This window comes from Excalfactoria chinensis, chromosome 5, assembly GCF_039878825.1.
Source record: "Excalfactoria chinensis isolate bCotChi1 chromosome 5, bCotChi1.hap2, whole genome shotgun sequence".
NCBI lineage: Eukaryota > Metazoa > Chordata > Aves > Galliformes > Phasianidae > Excalfactoria > Excalfactoria chinensis.
Window position 1 is genome coordinate 51,554,822 of NC_092829.1, and position 20,078 is coordinate 51,574,899.

General features: G+C 37.7%; 1 protein-coding gene across 2 annotated transcripts in view; it reads right to left on the reverse strand.

The window, feature by feature from the left end:
• Window positions 1-9,183: 9,183 nt before the first annotated feature.
• The window catches only part of KIF18A (kinesin family member 18A), a 41,915-nt gene continuing 31,020 nt past the window's right edge, over window positions 9,184-20,078 (reverse strand). For both annotated transcript variants that reach the window (XM_072338939.1, XM_072338940.1), the window contains exons 14-17: window positions 13,823-14,303; window positions 13,424-13,528; window positions 10,815-10,924; window positions 9,184-9,548 (exon numbers count right to left, since the gene is read on the reverse strand). In XM_072338939.1, the coding sequence (XP_072195040.1) occupies window positions 9,496-9,548; window positions 10,815-10,924; window positions 13,424-13,528; window positions 13,823-14,303 (749 nt within the window). In that variant the 3' untranslated portion in view covers window positions 9,184-9,495. The remainder of the gene's footprint in view (window positions 9,549-10,814; window positions 10,925-13,423; window positions 13,529-13,822; window positions 14,304-20,078) is intronic.

The window sequence follows — 20,078 nt, forward strand, 5'->3', positions numbered from 1 at the left end:
CTTAAGGATTCTATGAAGTTCCATGGCTTCTGTTGTCTCACCAGAATTCTGTTTCGCCCCACTTTTGTCATATCCCAGCCACAAGAAGTTCAAAGACAACAGATGTCTAATAGCTTGTTTCTGACATACTGTCATATCGTCATTAGTTGTCCAACTCTGCTCAGAACACAAAGCAGCTGCCTATGCTTTTGGTTACCATTGCTTCTTACCTCTGCTGGCAATCACATAAGCATCTTCCAGCCTGATCTATTATTAAAAAAAAAAAAACAACAAAAAAACCTTCCTGAAACATAGAAGAATAACCCTTAGGAAATATAGTCACTCATTTGAGTTCTGAATGATTTCCACGTGCAAAGAAGCACAAAAACACACCAGGAAAACATGCTTGATCACTCATTAGATCACCACAGTTGTGCACAACATTTGAAGACTGAAGTTATATTCTGAAACGTGGGGTTTCTTCAGGGAATTTTGGACTAGATCAAGGATTGCATAAGCTCATTTTCACAGCCTCCCTCATCGTGCTGGCACAGCCCTGCACAGAGCTGAGTCTGGAGAGTACAAGTCAGGTCAAGCGGGGCCGAGTGTGCGGGGAGAATGTGAGGCTACGAGGCAGCACCAGCCCGAGTGCCCTGCTCATCTTACCTGTGAAATCCAGGGGCCTTGGAGGGTGTAGTGCAAGTTGCTCTTTTTCCATCCTTTGCAGGCTTCAATCCCATTAGGACTGTGAAAGTCTACTTCATTATCCAGACATCTATTTCATTATGAATATCCGTCTAGACGTAAGAGAGATCAGAATACAGCGCTGCTCATGGCACAACACACGCTGTGACTGCAGCAAGCAAAGAGCCACGCTGTGGCCTCAGCTCACCTCTGCTAACTTGTATTTACAGAGAAAACCCACTGAACTGCAGAGCAGCTGAGAATTCCTAATTGCTTGCACGAAGAAACTTCCTCCCGGAGACAGAGATGAAGATTTGACAGCACGCCTTTGATTTATTAGCAAGAGCAGGAATTTAAGATGTGTTGCCCCAGTAACAATTACTTTGTTTTCAAACAAACAACCAGTTTAATTAAGGAAGAAAGCAGATTCTGCTGCTGTAACACGCTGGAGGGTTTCCTGTGAAATTCTGAAGGCAAAAAAAGGAAGAAGCATGGGTTAATAGCTCAGCATATGCCTGAAATCATTAGCACCATCTTGGAGTGGTGTCTGTCAGCAGCAGCACCGGTGAATTTCATTAGCTGATTTTTTTTTTTTCCTCCCCCCCACTACTGATTTGATGAATATTTTTCATGAATTTATTAGGTGTTAGAGAGTGTACTCAATTTCATATCTATCTCCGTGAATTTACTTACTTAAAGAACATCTTAAAAACAGTCTGTAACTCTCAGATACAGGCTTTGGAGTTCAGGTGGTCCAGTGTGGAGCCAGGAGTTGGATTCAACCTTGCAGGTCCCTCCCAAGTCGGGATACTCTGATAACTAAAATATCACGTACCATGGAAGAAAACTCTATACTGAAATGTGTCTATTATTGAATTATGATGACAAGAGCAAAGAGATGACAATTAGCCTTGTAGAAATGAACTATGAGAAAGTGTTCTCTTTTCTTTCCTCGGGTTTCCATCAGTAATAAATAAAACACTGAGAATTCTTTCTTTTTTTTTTTTTTTTGTCTAGGTTTTCTCTTAGACAGTTCAGTAGAAATTAACTTAGGAAAAGTCAAAATTTAAACCCTCAACAAGGAATTAAAAACTCCAACTCCCATTTTTACTCATTCAATCCCATTCCCAGTGGTGGGTATTGGCAAGCTCGCATTGCACAGCTATTATTTTTGTTGAGTGTACAGTTTAAAATAGAACATAGTTTGTGCTCATCAGATGCTTAGATCTATGAGAAATAAATACTGCAACAACAAAACGCTTCCCTTAGTTTCAATCTCCCCTTCCCCTCCCCAATGCCACACATCTCAATTTTTAGGAATGCATGGATACAAACATCACTCCTAATAGTTTTTCACCTAAAAGATAAAAAATCCATTCACTTTGCCCATGGCATATTGCTGCTCACCTAAGATCACCTCTTACTACTTCTGGTCTGTGTCTTATTCTGTCTTCTTCAGCCATCTCCATAGGTCACTGTCATCCCTCCTACCAGCAAACAAGTAAATGTGCAGACTGAACAACCTGCTGTGATGCTGTGGCACACTGGAGGCAGTGCTGGCCATGTTTCCCGCAGAGGTTTTCCCTCACCCACTTGCTCTGGCAGCAGGATTTTCTGCAGATCTGTTCCTTCAGCCATGGATGTATTGGCCTCTTGTGTTAATGACAGCTGCCACCTTCCTGATTTTAATCTCAGCTTTTGTTCTTTATTATTTAAAATCACACCTCTAGAGGAGAGGTTGAATAAAGGTTAGACCAACTGTACAGCCTCGTTTCATCCACCCCTAGATTCCTCTTTTGATTTCATCTCTCATTATAACTGTCCTGATTTCATTCCAGACGTTATCAGCTGGAGTTCTTGCATTAACACTTATGGCTCCTAAAGGGCGGAAGGATTTGAACAGTTTGAGATTTTTTTCCCATCAAACTCCACAAAGCAGAGTTGGTAGCTTTCTTGGTGAAATCACCAACCACATCTTTGGATCAGATGATGCAACAGGACCCTCAGGTTCATTATAACTATTATAATGCATCTGCTCCATTGCTTTGACTTCCTTTTTTCCTCGCATTGTTGCACACATGTAAGGCTCTCTAAGAGATACTGGAAACACAGCGTTAAGTTCAAGCAGCATTATTCGAGCACAACAGGTAACACTGCTTGCCCATTTTGCACCTCAAGGACCAGTGTTTTCCAAAAGCTAACATTTTTGAAAGCTCTTTCAGATGTTCAGAGCTCAGGGGCCTGATTACATCAGTTGCTGCTGCAAATGCCAAATGTTGCACATGTTCAGCATTTCTTGACTCAAACCTCAGTTGTCTCAAATTGACAGCTCAGAAAATGAAGCCATTTGAGAAATTTTGAATGAGTTGCCTGCTGCCTTACAGGAACCACATGGCTTAAGGGATTTTATTCTCTCTTGGGCCAAAAGCACAACAGTGCTTTTTCCTTTGTGTCATTTACTTCCAACTCACACAAGAAATGAAATCTCCTGTAGTACTGTTGTCTTCACTAAGTGAAAACTACATTAGCTGCCTCTGTGCAAGAAGCAAAAAGGTCTAGTGACACAAAGCATCATGTGTTCATGATCTGATTATCACTGAGAAGTCTCAGGTTGAGGAAAAGATGCAGATACATCAGTGTCAGAACAGAGCCGCCAGTCAGAATTAAGAGTTTAACTGCAAACACTCTGATAACCCACCTTTCCCCTCAAACCTTTCACTCTAAAGCACTAAAGCTGCTCCACTGCAAGAGACTCCTGCACTGCCTAAATTCCTAAGGCGAATTATTTGCCACAGGTATATGAAGTGCACCAACACATCTGCCAGGCCCACATGAAGAAACCCTCTTTGCATAGCTAGCCATGGCTGATCATACTAATGAGCAACCAGTAATAGATATATATATTTATGCAGACATGAATTAAGTGATGCTCCTGCACCATTTTCAGCTTGTCCTCCATGCCTCCCCAAAATCCTTTTTGCAGATCCCCTTGAGAACCGTATCTGGCCTTACTAACACTTTTGCCTGTCACCAAAAAGCTGAGTTGCTTTGTGTTTTGCCTCATTTCTCATTGTGATCTTTCCTAACTGGAAAATGGAGAGATACTGGTATTCATCCCTACAAAATACTGAGCTCTACATCAGCTCAGGCTGTGAATTTAAAGATTTGAAAGACTCAAAGGAAAAACTTTTCATTCACTGGCTAATTAAACATTTCTCAAACCAAGATGACTGGTTATATGTTTCCCCATTTCCTGACTCCTTAAAGAAAAAAAAGGAATCAGAACCAGACACACACGATAAACAGCAAAACAAGACTATTTGAGTACTAATTTGTGTTCTGCCTACGTGCATCGTGACTGAGCAAGAGGGGCATGTGAGAACCACCTCTAAGCAATGCTACACGCATACATACTAAGAGTTAACATAGAAGACATAGAAGAGCTGTGCTGCGTAATACCAACCAGATAGATTTTGCTTTCACAGAATTCTTCTCTACAAATAAGTCCAACAGGATCATTACATAGCACTGCGAAAATGCTTGTACCACAATATACCTGTGATGGAAGAAAAACTAAAACCAGTTTTAGAGTTAAAAGTCCTGTGAGACCAGCTTCTTCTCTCAGGTAGTGCCCAAGCACACTGAAAGACACTGTACTTGCCCTCCTGCACTCCTTTCTGTTCATTGTTTTACACGCCTGCTGTGTTCTCAGTAGCTCCTGATAACCATTTCTTCCATATAATTGTGTTAACTTGTTCAAACTCAAAGCTTTTGGCACCCACCATTTTTAAAAGACAGATCTTACTGTCACAAAGTACATTATGCAGAGAAGAACTTCTAGATCTTTTCAATTCACCCTTCAATTCTTGTGCAGGAAAAAAGAGTGAATAATTTTCGCTAGCCCCTTTTTCCATGACTCATTATTTCAGACATCTTTATCATAGCTCCTCAATCACTTATTTTCCAGGCTGAAGTATCCCTAAGTATTTAATCATCCCCCGCATTCAGTTTGCTCTGTACTCCTCTCATCTCTCTTTATACCTTTGGTAGTTCTACTATACTTGAAATCTGCAGGACAGCACCATTCAGAATATACAGACGTGCCAAGGATTTACACAATGACTCTCCCCCTTTTTCTTGCTATTTTGACGACAGAGCTGATGTTTTCATGATATTTTTACTCTAATTCCAAGGTCTCCTTCCTGAGTCATAGCATCTATTTGAGAACCCATAGTCACGTATGTACAGTTTGGGTTGTTTTCTTTCTTGTGCATTATTTTGCATTCATTGACATTCAATTTCATCTGTTATTTTATCGCCTGGCCCCTCAGTAGCTGAGATGCTCCTGCAACTCTTTATAGCTAGCTTTTGTTTTAACTTCCTGAATTATTCAGTATCAATAAATTTGTCAGTTTTCTATACCCTCCTTGAAATTATTTAGAAATATATTAAACCATATGGAGCTAGCAAAGTTTTACCAGTAATCTATTCTGAAAACTGCCCATTTATTCCCACTCTTTGTTTTCTGACCTTTGAACACTTAAGAACCCAAACCCCCTTTGCCTCAAGACCACTTTGTTTCTTCAATAGCACTCCATGATGTACCTGATGACAGCCTCTTCCAAGTTCAAGTGGGCTACACTAAACAGTTCCATCTTAATTATCTCAGATCTTGTAAAGTAATGTAACAGATATGCAAGACATAACTTTATGGAAGCATACAAGCATTATCTACCCATAGGTCTAGTTATTCTAGATCTTGTCTCTATTGCATTATGACAAATAGCTTAGTGCATTCATTAAACTTGTGAAGATTGCTGGAGCTCCTACAAAATACAGCTGTATTTGTCTCTTTCCAGTTCTTTGATATTAAAGACAATGAAAGTGATAGATCTCATGTCATACCTTTAGCTGTTCATATTTGATCTTTAGTGGTTTTGGATAATAGAATAAATTTGCTAGCACAGCTTTAAATACTTGCGATGTACTTTCCATTGGCTCTTTGCTTTAAGTCAATTGATCCTTCTCTCTCAAGCTGTAGCATCATCTAGGTTGGAAGGGAACTTGAAAGCTCATCACTCCAGCCACCTGCTCAAAACAGGGTCAACTTTGGCTTCAGACCAAGTCACTTAGGGCTTCGTCAGACTGCCAAGGACAGGAGTACCCTGGCCAACCAGACAGCTATGCCAACTGTTTGACAGATGCCTCACATGAACAACTTCAGCATTTACCTTTCCAGTTTTGCTTGTTAAACCTTCCTCAGTTAGATACTACAGATACTCCAGGCATTCTTTCATTTTAAATGAATAATGCTCAAAGAGAACACATCACACAGTGATGTATAAACTTAACAACATCATATATTCACTGCTCAGGTCAAGGGAAGCTTTTGTTTCACGTGCCTGGGAGTGTCATCTGCATTACAGGCCCTCCCAACACCTGCATATAATTAAGTCCAATTACTATTGTGCTTTCTGCTCTTCACAGGTTGTTTTTTTCTTACACCATTATCATGATGCAAGTTGGATTAACAAGAGGAAATTAACTATGGAATTTCAATTCAAGTATATTCCACGTTCATCAAGATTCTAACCATATGATTCATTCATTATAGGTTTTTTATTCTCCCTTCAGCATCCAACGTGGGACATTCTGTGTAGTTCAGATAAACTGACTTGGCTATTACAGAGATCTTCTTTCTTTAACACACCTTTAGGTAAATAAGCTAACTGCTTCAATGAAAGGCACAGCAGAGTAGTAGCCTGTAAACACATTTTCTAAGCTAGCTGTGGTCTGAGCAGTGTTTTTATGATTCACTGTAATACTCTGTAAGCTATAACTATCCAGTAAAACACAGTATCGGCAACAGCAGTACACTAACTACAATGTGAAAATTCTTTTAGTCAGGCTTTTAAAGCTTGATTTGCTCCACTCCTGAAACTGAATTATATATCTATTCAATTCACTCCCTTGTACAATTTAGATGTGTAATAGTCATGCTACATAAAACCTTAGTACCCAATATGTATAGCACAATTAAGCTTAAAGCAACGGGGAAATCAGGAATAATTTCCCCAAGAGCACTACAGAGCAGAGAAATAAAACGGGCCATTTACCTTTACACATGACTCTCTATTAATAAGATTCTTAGAACTTCCTAAAGGGAAGAACACGTATTTTACAGTTTTAGCAGCTGAATTTTCTAAGAACATCTACTGAATCTAAGCTGCTAAAACCAATCTCCTCGTGTCTATTTATAGGCATTTTAAAAAAGCCAGATTGAAAGACTACTAAGGAGTCCAAATGATTTTCAAGGTGGTCCACTCTGCTAACTTAAGCCTTCGTTTTCACATTGAGTTGCTAGGCTTCCAAATACTACCTTTTACCTTCCAGAGGTAAAAGGTACCTTTTACTGACAGAGTACTGAATCTTACAAGCTTCAAGAAACTCAGCTTCCTCAGATGAGGACAGTGAGTCTTTAACTGTAACACTCACTCTCAAAGGTACCTGATGGGATGAACACATCCAATAACCTTCAGACCCATATGGAAAGTTCTCCCAATACTGCAAGAGCAATTTTTCCTAATAATCCAGCCAGGTTTCTGTACTTTGCCAATTTGACAGGTCAGGCAGATTTAAGACAACAATAAAATTTGTGTGCTTGATCTTAAGGTTTGAAATAACCTGTAAAAACCTACAGCTGTGGTTGGATCTAAATTTAATGAAATCTTTTTGTTATCTGGATAACAATCTCGTTTAAATTCCATGAAAATCAATGGACATAATTGGCTTCCTGCATGCCCAGGAACCTGGCACAAAAAAGCCGGAGCAGGTCCCCCACTCCAGATAAAGGTAGTTAATAAAAGAAGAATAGCCATAAAAATGAATGACTAAATTGCTTGTAAATTCACGATTATGACAACTACTTTGGGTATGAAGACATAGCGAGTCCATTGCAAGTAATTCAGCACTTCCTATAGCCTCACTGACAACAATGTTCTCATTCTTATACATGTGTCTCTGCACTGCAACCATCTCCATCCTTGGTAACAAATAGTCATAGCTCCCCAAGCCCCATAAACAACAGAGATTTGCTATGCTTCAGATAGCTCCTACTTCACTTTGCTGCAATGAAAATAAGTAAATGAGTCACAGTACAAACTATACCCTACTGCCTTTGCAAGTTTTCATAAGAATTTCCCAGTGGGACCAGATCATCAACATCCTTTTCACACTTGGAACAAATTGATTTTCAGAAACATCTCAACCCATTTGGTCATGGGAACTATTCACCTCTTGGTAAAACAGACTGCTACAAGCTTTTTGAAGAACTGCTAATAGCAAGCCATCCTAAAAGCCTGGCTGTGGCCCAGAAAGTTACTGGGTTCCCAGCTTATACTACCAGGGACTCTGCTAAGCACACACAGTACTGGATGTATAACACTGACGTTGCTGTTGATTGCAGTCTTATACAGGAAGAAGAAACCAAATATTCTAGAGGATCACAGATGTAGACAACAAGAAAATGACATTTTTTATGCTAAGATAGTCTGGAAAAAAACATACTTCTGTGGGCATGGGAGTATTTTTATGCATTTGGGGTACTTAATGACATCTTTACTTCAATGAAAAGACCGATTAATATTTTCAAACTGACTATTTCACAGGCTTCTCTTGGAGTCGTACAAGAGGATTTTCGACACTTCCATGAAGGCTACCGTACTATAGCCAATGCTATTAACCTCCTACTACAACCACGGAGGATGTGAAGACAAGAAATAATGTTAACAAAAAAACTTCTGCTAAGAACTAATGTTACAAAACATTTTTCTTCTTGCCCTTCTCTGAAATAAATCCCAACAAGGCAGTATATCTACAGACTCTGACAGTTGTATGTTTCTTTAAGTGTCCAAAACCTTTTAGAAATCCTAAAATAAGACATTTGTGGAATGTCCTCGTAATGATCTGCTATACCAAACATATGAATTCTCCATTAAATAAGATAGTACAATGAATTTTAGATGTAAATATCAAAGACTTTAACTACACATCTGTACTAAATAAGGAAACAAGATGATCCAGGCAAGCACTAATACTGCTAGGTACGTTTGTCCAAGCACGCAAAAATATCGGGTATTTCATTAAGATGGTTCACTTTTTACCTGAAGATTATTTGGTACTAGATAAGAATAGGCTGACATCCTAATGCTGAACATAAGTACGCTGAACATCTTTCACAGTATTAATACTATAAAATTACAGTGACAAATGCTTAGCAAGACAAAAGAATTCCTAGCTTCTCCATCACCAAATTATTAGAAAATTGAGCGTAGGTAAACAATTAGAGGATCTTAAAAAGCGATTTGTGGTGCTGTAACTTTTCAAGTCATACATCTTATCAAGCCTTAATCTTCTAGTCATACTTACACCAGGAAGCTCACAAAAATTACAATGTAAGGTATTACCATCCACTTTTAAATTCACAACTTCAAATAATATTTTCATTCATATGCTATTTTATTGAGGACATTTGTAAGTTTCAAAGAGGAGACAAAAAACAAACGTACTTCATTTTAAAGTTTGACAAAATACAGACATTTCCAGTAAGTGGGTCTTATAAAATATTGCATTACCGAGAGAGACATCTTTAACAGAATAATTTACCAGAGGAAAACAAAAGCCACTGTTCTCACTTGCTTTCCATCAATCCCATTTGAAATATGGATGAAGTCAGAATCTAAATCCTATTTTTTTTTCTTGCAAACATGAAGCAAAAGGCTTTTGGATGTCTGTGATTTAACACCTACTGCTACATTTCCTTCAGAAAAGCTTCTAAGAAGGTTTCTTGGCACATCCTGGTTTCGCTTCAAGCTTTCTTTTAACTCCTAATGAAGAAAGACATATTATTACAAACAGAAATAACTCATCCAATAAAGAAATCGAATTTGGGCTATCTGGATCTCCTTTTCAGAGTATTCCTAAGATTTTTGACACAGATTGTTAGCCCTTACTAAAAGACTGATTTTGATACGCAAAACATGTGGATCAATCCAAGCTCAGTAAACCAGGTTTGCCATTTGCTTAGCAAGTTCAACAATATGACCCTCAACTTAAACATAGAATGTTACAAAAAGAAAAAGGCCATGAAAAATGTAGAAATGCCCTGGTTTTATTGATCCTTAGTACATACATTGCAGAACTGAAAAATTAGCATTTTATCTTTTGGGAAACTTTCTTATACTCAACTTGGATGCTACTTTTCTTGCTAGGGACTTAATGGTGCTTCATTCTACTCCTGTAATGCATATTTTTGGCAGTAAGGTGTATTTGGGTTCAGTTAAACTTTAAAAATGTGAATGGACAGTAACACATATTCATTGTATGTCCCACAGAAGCTCTTACCTAAAAAGAAACGAAACACTGGCAAACAAGGGTAATGCCTGTGAGAAAAGCTACATAACTGGTCTATTGCAGGTGTCAAAAAACTGAGTGTCATGAACTCAGGAAGGCAGAAATTTTTGTAAAGTTGAAAACATAAGGCTTATGAAAATAACTGAGATGATTGTAATAAACTTCCACAGAATACCATCTGATACTATTATAAACTATGTCTGGAGCAAATTAACTCCTAAACAGTGCTTTAATTTTTCTCCTCAACTACTGCACTGATCCAAAATAGTGCTCAAGTATACATTATAGAACACTGATCTCTTTAAAAACAGTGCAGAATCACCAAATGGAGCAAACAGTAAAGAACTGGTATTGAGTTTTTAAATTATTTTAGTTTTTGATGAACTATCATTTTTATTTTTATTTTTTTGCCAATTGAAGTGGTACTAGATTTCAAACTTCAACCAGCAAAGAAAGTTTTTGGTGGCAGCCCTTAGCTCTTGCAAGAAGGTTTCCTTCACCAAGCCTGCAATAATATTGAGTTTTCATTTGTTACTATCTTGTTTACAGGATGTTAAGAATTATATTTCTTATTATTTATTGTATTTGTTATTAAATGCATGGGTATATAATTCAAACCAATGACATTGTATACTGATCAAAGAAGCTTGTGTGCTAAATCACCAGAACTCTGTGCATTAACCTCAAATTTGAACTACCTATAAAAACTTGACTGCCCACACAGTGTTTTAGATACTTACCTGACATTTGGGGTACTCTCAATACTCTACTGTTTAACAAGATTGCTTGTCGAACACGTTTTGAAGGAACCAGGTCTTGCAGATTACCTAAGCCAACATTTAATGCAGAACTGGAAAAACAGACAAAGATTTTGCTCTCAGTCATGTGATTAACCTATATGACAGCAAATTTATAAATTTTAAATAGTATTATCTAGTATTCACAACCAAATAAAAGAATAAACTCATTTCTCTATCATTTTTATATATGGGAATGATTCCTCTTTTCTTACTCTTAAAAGAAAAGAATTAAGAATATTTCAGCTGTGAAAACAAGACTTAATGTTGCTTAATTTTGAAATGAGGAACACATGACATTATCTCCTAGAAAACCACAGAAGTCAGGTTGATGATCATTGAATGCCACATGATTACATTAAGAAACAGCTTTAACTTATAGCTTCAAACTCACTAAGAAGTATATTTTATGCCTTTTAACATGATGGAATTAAAGCCTGCAGTGAAAAATACAAACCTATCTGTAATCTCAGCCTTACACGCTTACCTCACTTGAATCCCCGGTTTCAGTCTTGTAAGACCACCTCATAAACAAGTTCTTTCTTTTTGTGTCAAAGTTTCTGTGCTTTAACCATCCCTCTAATGGGATTGTATTATCTCTTTTTATAGTCATCTAACTTGTACTAGCGCTTTTAATAGTTTTCTGAAAATATATAGCAAGCAGTGAAGACCAAGTTCTGTCGTGTATCTGCCCTAAGATCTAGTCACATTACTGCTTCTTGGAACAGCATTACAATCTTATTAGCCTAAGCTCTATTTTGTAAAAACAGACCCTGTAATCTGACTGACTTATCTCCTAACAGTATGACCATTTCTAATTATATTAACAGCATAGAGAATGTCTAAAATCTATATTCTTATTTTCATGTTAGTAGGAGATGAGCAACTGGGGTGAACAAATGCAAACAAGTAAAGCATGAAAGACAAGAGAAAGGGAAAAATAACAAAGAAATTGAAAAGAGGCCCTTAGATAAGAAATGACTATCCTTTTCCTGTGACAAATAAGTAGCTTTCAGTCCTTCTCTTCACAAACACCGAGAAAAAGCCATGAAGAGTTTTAGTCAAGAACACTCCTGGAACCTGTCTTAAAACATACATTTTAAGATCAGAGAAAACAGGCCCCAAAAGTTCAGTTACTCTTCCTTAAAGAGAACTGAGGCAACATGCTCTGGTTTCAGAGAGCAAATAAATTATTTTGTTTATCTCATAACTGTCTGAACAATTGGAAGTGCATGACATGCCTCCTTCCTCATTCCAGAAGGAAAGTATTTAACAAGGTAGTAACAATTAGAACATTTTATTTCTCCAGGAAAACTTTCTATTTCAAAGAAACTAATAAACTTAGAGTGCTTTAAGTTTCTTTCATTTCCTGAGACAGAGCTGTAGAACTTGCTTCTAATAGGTCTTCTAAAATTGTTTCAAGACCATTAGGTGGCAGCTCCACTGGCTGTGTAGCAGAAGGTGACTTACACTTTGATCTATTAAGAAGTTGTACCAATTTTTGATCATTTGAGGAAAGAAAAAGGAGTCATTTCATCACTACAGACCTGACGGGTTACCCTCAATACATAAGGAAATTTTAAACAAAAAAGAAACAATAAGCAACACGACTTCACTTAGTTTGTTCACAGTTGCAGCTTTTCTGCTGCTCCCACCAAACCTCTTTCCAGGTCTAAATACAGAACTGATGAAATGGGAGAGAACAACCAGAACAAACCACAAGAATGAAGTCATAATAACTCAGAGTGGAAGTGAATTATTAGAAAAACAAAGGAAATGACCACAAGCATTGTCAAACATTTTCTCCACTTTCCATTTTGGCAGTCTTATGTCTTCCAGACAAAGGACAACATTTCCAAATAAATTAGATTTTTGGATGATGACAATTTCCTTTTTGCAGAATTATGTGATATTTTTCTATTGAGTCAACAGCAGATACAGAAGATATGTTGGTCTGTACTCACTCTACTAAAAAAAAAAAACCAAAAACCAGAAACATCTAAACTAAAAGCAAGTTAAAAACCATTTGTCTCAATTAATCAAGAGAATTATTTGATTTGTCAAATATTTGAGTCAGAACATCTCATATGCAGATTTGGATGACTTTTATAAGATGCTTTTGAATTTGAAATAACACCAAAACTGTAGTAAGAACAAGAGATGAATATAAACTCATTTAAAGAGAATTGCAGGAATTAACTTTCACCTTATGTAACACTATAATGCGATGGAAAACAATGATAGCAGCATTGCAGAATCCCAGGTTGCAGCAAGAGAGGAGAAACCCAAGTGCAGCAGCAGCAGATGCAGAAACGAAGGAAAAAAGCTGCTCGCCTTTGGAAGGCCTGTTAGGCAGGGATCTTCAGCAAGCTTCCCTTGCCTCTACTGCCAATGCTTAAACAAGGTCTGGGAAGTGGTGGATCCTAGCTCTAGACCTTCTGGTCACTGAGGTGCACTGCTTGTACCTGAGCTCCCCTGAGTTGGCCCTGACTTCCCACCAAGTGCTCAATTACTGCTTCAAGCCATGACTTAGCATTTCTGCTACACCTTACCTTAACACCTTTCGTTTTCTCTCAGCAGCTGAAGTCATTGCCATATATGAGGGTTTCTGAAGTACTAAAGCAGGTTTTTTGGTTTTCAAGGAAGAAACACCAAGTCTGAAATAAAGTGATTGTACTTTATGAAATCTATTCTGGAGAGAAGGCAAATAAAACTGCTGACATTATCCTCATTGCTAATTACTAACATATCATTGATTTCAAATAATGATAGAATTGTATCTGATGCTAATTAAAATTGAAGGCTAGTTTTTCCATTAGTTAACTTTACTTTTAACCCTTACATCAATGTCAAAAGATAGGTTCTTAAAAATGCATAGTATTAAAACATTAAGAAATAGAAACAAAAAACCCAACAGATAACATTCCTTTCTTAAATAAATGGAAAAATACCTTTGAAGAACACTACCGCTGCATGGTTGTGGCTCCTCTGCAGATGAGTCAATAGAAATTACATTTGTTTCACCTGCACTTTCTCTGAGAATTATTGTTGAGTCCATTCTGTCTTCATCACACTCTGAGATAACATCACACATAGAGTCTGTAACGGTGGGCTTTTTCAGCTGAATACCTGTATTACATTCATTCGTTTCCTGAAGGCCTACCAGGTGTAATGCTTGTTTTACCACAATCTGTGAACAGCTGCTTTGTACTGTTTCTCTGCAAGATTCTGGAGTATACACAATAGGCCGAATCTCCTTGCTGAGAGAATCCTCCAAATGACAAAGGCTGTAGTGCTTCGATGCAGCAGGACCTGGAGTTTTGACTGGAGAGCCTATTAGCTTTCGCCTAGTTTGCTTCTGTGGTGTTACTGAAAACTTCACTAGTTGTGTATTTTCCTTCATTTCCCTTGACGGTGTTCCAGAACTTGAACCTGTGCAACGGTCAGCAGTTGGTTAGCACATTCACCTACCTTTAGCACCAAATAATGCTTTTTCTCTTTTATTCCCTTCTGAAATATGCTAATACCTTTTGCTAATAAACATAAGTTATCAAAAATACTATTTTTTTCATCTACATATTAATTAGATCATGTAACTTTTATTACTTCTAATGCAGCATTGTCCAGATGGCAGCATTTGTTCTGTGGCACTCCAAGTATTATAAATATGCATAGACCCATATAGTTAATCCCAGAGATATTACAAGTAATCACAAGCAAGAGATGAGACATTACAACAGGGAATGGAAGAGTAAGAGTATTGAAAATGACAGCATTACCATGACAACTCTTAATTTAAGATGGTATCATCACAGTAATCTACAGCTGCCTCCTAAACATGGCCATTTTTTCCTATCAAGTAACATGCAGGAGAACGAGCAATTATTATACAAGAATGAGTCCAAATCTGTTAGAGGGAAAGAAATCCTTTACCATTGCAAATGAGGCAGTAGTGTCTTAGAAAAAGGCAAAGATAGCAGTTGTCTGAATTTTGTCAATCTTGATACATCTACTACAGAAAACTAAACTATTAATTTAAACAGTGAACTAACCCAAAGACATTTAGGAATAAAAAGCTAAGCAATGCAGCACCAATTGGCCATTGCTGTGATTCATCCTGATTTGTAGCATTTTTCAGGAAGCGTCACAATATTTTTTATTGCCACCTACTTGAAAACAAAAGCAATCTTAAAAGTAAAATGGAAAAAACCCTTATTTTATTTAAGTTTTCAGGAAAGGAGACTGATCTCAAGACACAGCACTGTTGAAACAGCTAGTCTAGCAGTGACTTAAGTCAACCACGTAGTTAAATGCAGAAAATCAAGTGTCAGAGAAGGAGGAAGTGAGACAGACACACAAATCAAGGGTTGAAGAGACCTGCCAGAAAACAAAGTGCTTCTATATGCAACTTTGCATGAAAAGAGCAAGAAAAAGGCCACCATCCTCACTTTTGTGGACTGGCCCCACTTCAGCCTGTAGCCATCATATCAATCAGTTCCCCTTCCTACACTCCTAAGCAGTAGATAAATAGTAAAAAACTAAGACAAAAACCACTCATGCTTTTAAATTGCTCAAAGTTACTCAGGAATTAACTACAGTATTCATTTATCAGTGTTAAAAAAAAAAAAATATATATATATATATCTCCCTAAAACCCCATATTTTTTGCTCCAGAATGAGAATTAGTTCAAAGTTCCCAGGATGCCTAACTTCAGTTACATCATTCATTAATGTACTATTTTAGTAGTTCAATAATAATTCTTTGAAGCGGAGAAAAATTGATTCAAGTTATTGCATCTACCTCCTGCCTGCCCAAGTTTGATTTCTTACAGAAGCGTGAATGAATCTTTCTCTGACTGTTGACCACTTCTCATTACTGTTGTAAGCCACAGTTAAAATCCAACCTACTATAGACAAGAAGCCTTAAGAACACCATTTATTTAAAAATCACACTTGGGAGTTTTCCTTAGTATATAAAAGCCTCACTGAATAAAAGCATTCAAAGGAAGGGAGATCTCAGCATTTCCTAGGCAGTCACTACATACTTTGAAACTAGACACAGCGCATGATAGGTACTTCATGACCATCTAGAGATGACAGCCAATTAGATGAAATAAATCAGAGCTGCGAGGAAGTAGAGGAGGATTTAAAAACTACCATGAATCCTAAACATGTTTGGTGAAGATGGAGTAGGTAGTACCAAAGCACTGTCAAAACAGCAAGTAAATTAGATGCAATATATAAGGCACAAATCTATTCTGTATCGCCAACATTTAATAGTGAAACCATGTAAAAATAAACATTTATCCCACACTGAAGGGCTCACTTTCAGTGAAAACGTTTAAACTGAGAGCATAATCTTAACAATTCCTAAACAATAAAGTAGGTTAAGTGAAGCTAAGCTACTTATGAGATGAGTTTTAGAGACAATTACATGAACAATAACAATTCTGTTGTGATGTTTCCAGCTTTAAAAATAAAAAGGAAAGTTCAAGCCTAAGAAAATTGCTTGATGTGAAACAAATGGAGTTTGAATGCTTATTTATACATAGATGCATTTGTGCATGCACCTATTACAGATTGCCTCGTTATACACAACATATACAAGGGATTTTTTAAACAGAAGGAAAAAAAATTGTATATTCTTAATATTATAACTAAGCTTAGCCTTATGTACTGTCAATATACTCCAGATGAAGTGCAACAAAAAGTAGAGACAGTAACTTGAATGAAATTTGTGACACTATCAACAATGTTATGCTTCATTAATTCCTTGATTAATCAACGTCATGCTTCATTAATTTGCTCCCACTAATGTTGGTTTTCTGAAAGAGCACAACATTCTCCTCGTTAGACATTCCATACCAACCTTTCGCCTCCAATTTTTTTTTATTTTTTTTTTTAAATTTTCTGGTCACTACACACAAAAATAGATAACAGAAGATCTTATAGCCTTAAATAATAAAAAAATAATAATCACTATATAACGATTGCAACTTTGTCTTTGAAATAACTATCCATTAGATGTTTTAAGACAGATTTTAAAATATTCATTTATTAGATTTTTTTTCCTCCTGCTCATATGCATCTGCAAGAGCGTGTTTCGGGAAAAAGAACGGTTAGAATTCTCTTCTTCTGCTGTTGCATTATGACAGAGTTTCCAGTTTCAGAAAGTTTGCTTACTGTAAGGCAGTGAGGTTTTGCTAATGTCCTAAAGGTACTAGGAAGGAAGTCTGATGGGGAAACATTTTGGTGAGAGTGCCAAGTTTTAGAAGCTTCTTCAGGACTGAATACTGGAAGCATTTTTATACTGGAAGCAATTTTAAATTAACCGTAAATGCAAGCATTTAAACCATGAATGAGATAGGTAAAGAACATGGAAGTATTGCCAACATTAATAATTTCTTGAATTTCATCATAATAAACTGTAATTCACACTGTAATACATTTACATTAATAGACAATTGCAACAATTCCACATAGGGCAAATATAAGCCATTAGTCAAAATCCAGACCTATTTTAAAAATCAAATTATTTCTGGAATTAAACTCAGAGCAAGAAGTAGTTAAAAGAATAAATAAAAGCCCTGGGCCGTTTTTGTGGAGAACATATAAATGATTGAAAAAAATAAATTAAAAAAAAATCCCCCCTCTGAAAGCTTCCCATGAAAGCATTAAGTTGTCTATAAAAAAAAAAAGTAAACAAAAACATTACTAGCAACATCTTCACTTCACCAAGTTCAACCAGCCTGCTCCCTCAGTCTCCCTTCACATAAGAGGTGCTCCAGACCTCTGATCATCTCTGCGGCTCACAGTCCACCCTCTGGACATGCTTCAACAGCTCCACGTCCTTTGTTTCTTGAGGGACCCAGATGCAGTTCTCCAGATGGAGCCACATGAGGGCAGAGCAGATGGGAACAGTCATCTCACTCTCCCTGCTGGCCACCTCTTTGGATGCTGTCGAAGACACCATAGGTCTTCTGTAAATGCATACTTCTGGTCCATGCCCAGCTTTTTACCCACCTGGACTCCCAGGTCCTTTTCTTCAGGGTTGCTCTCAATGAATTCTTTTCCCAGATCATACACATAGGTGGGATTGTCTAGACCAAGCAATCCAAAGTACAGCACTTTGCACTTACCTTGTTGAACATCACTATATTTATATGGTCTCACTTGCCAGGCCTCCCTAGATCCCTTCTTATATTCCTCAGCTTGATTAGCAGATGCATGTTCAGCCATGCTGGTTTCCTGCCTCTTCTTACTTTCAGGGTCCTTACTCTGTTCTTTGCCAGGCCCATCTTACCTGAGATCACAAACTCAACTAGAGCACAGTCACTACAGCCCAGACTACCTTCATTCTTAACCTCTTTAATGACCTCCACTGCACCAGTGAGCACCAGGTCCAGCACCACTTCTCTGGTTACTTTTTCTAATACCTGGACCAGAAGGTCATCCTTTGCAAGCTTAATGGTCTCCTGGATTACTTAGAGCCTGCTGCATTGTTTTTCCAGAAGACATCCAAATGGTTGGAACGCCCCATCAGGATGAAAGCCTGTGAACATGACACCTCTTGTAGTTGAAGCAAGAAGGCCTCATCCACAGGCTCTCCGTGATCAAGTGACCTACTGTGCAGCCCAACCACCAGCTGTCCTTTATTCATCTGGTCCCAACCTGTTTGTGGCTCTTTCTCAAAGGCAGCTGTTCAAAATCTAAACATTTCTTAACATGTAGGCATTCCCTGGGGTGGAGTGGATGTCCTACCCCTTCTAAAAAGCTTGTAGCTCTCTATCATAATGTTCCAGTGGTACAATTCATCCCACCACATTTCTGCAATATCAATTAGGTCATAGTTTTCCAATTCCACTGGGGTTTCCCAGCCATTCTGCACAACAGTGTATAAGCACTTCAGCTGGGCTGTTTGTTGATATTACCTTCTTAGAGAAGCCCCTCCAGATTTTTCCCAGCTGCCTTAAGTTTCACAGTGTTCCCTGGCCTTCCTCTGTCACTTAGATGTTTGTCACAAAATCCTTAGAGTTAGAATGAGCCTTTAAAGGTCACCTAGTCCAACCCCTCTGCAATGAACAGGGACATGTACAGCTCAGTCAAATGCTCAGAGGTCAGTCTGGTTTGACCTGGAGTATCAGTGCTTTACTACCATCATCCTAAAAACCTCTCACAACCACACTAAACAATCCTGTTCTACTTTCAAACCAGCTCCTTCTTCTAGCACAACAGATCCTGCTAAAGAATCAGTCCCCTTGTTTCTTACAGCCTCATTTCGACACTGAGAGGCCACTACCAAGTCTCTCCAAAGCCTTCTCTTCTTTAGGGTGAACCATCCCCAACTCTATCTGTCCTCAAAGGGGAGGGGAGGTGTTCAGTCACTTGGACCATCTTTGTGGCTCTTCTCTGGATGTGCTCTAACAGGTCCATGTCTCTTCTATATTGAGAACTGCAAGTCTGGATGAAGTACTCCAGAATGAGTCCAGTGCAGTTCTCACCCTTCCCAGACTGAAATCTAGTTTAAGAGTAATTGTCATATTTCTTTTCATGTATTGTTTTTCTTACCAAATTAACTCAATTTAAAAGTAAAAGTCACCCATAACTGAGCAGCCACCACCCAAATAGTACAAGGTAGATTTTGTCATTAACTTCGTTTACTACATGTTTCAAAAGGCTACTTAGAAGAACAGATTTATCAGGAGAAAAAGTAGTATTAGACATTTGCAGAAACGCAAGCTAATATGAAAAACAGAATGCAATATTTACAGAATATGAGTCACAACAAAAGCAAGTAGGATTTATGACAAGAGAAATGATAAATTGGGCTAGATCTAATTGATGCAGAGGACAAAGTAATGGCCAAGACCTGTCTTCTGGAACTGATGTTAATACAAGCACATAAGGGGAATATTTCTGGAAACATTCTAAATTAAGTCTGCCAGGTTGTTCTGCTAAAGCAAAATCAAATATTAATGTATTCATTTCAATAAACATTTCTGAGCAACCAATGATTGATCCAATTACTATACTAATCATACATTTTGATTCTTCTAACAACTGACTTGTGGAATTCCGCATTGCAAATGAGGTCTGGGGAATGAATTTCATTTCTTTAATCTCCTCGTGACCCAGAGGCACCTCACTGCAAAGGTGAGTTTAACAATTGTGTTGCAGAAACAAAAGAAGCAACCCTAAAAAAAAACA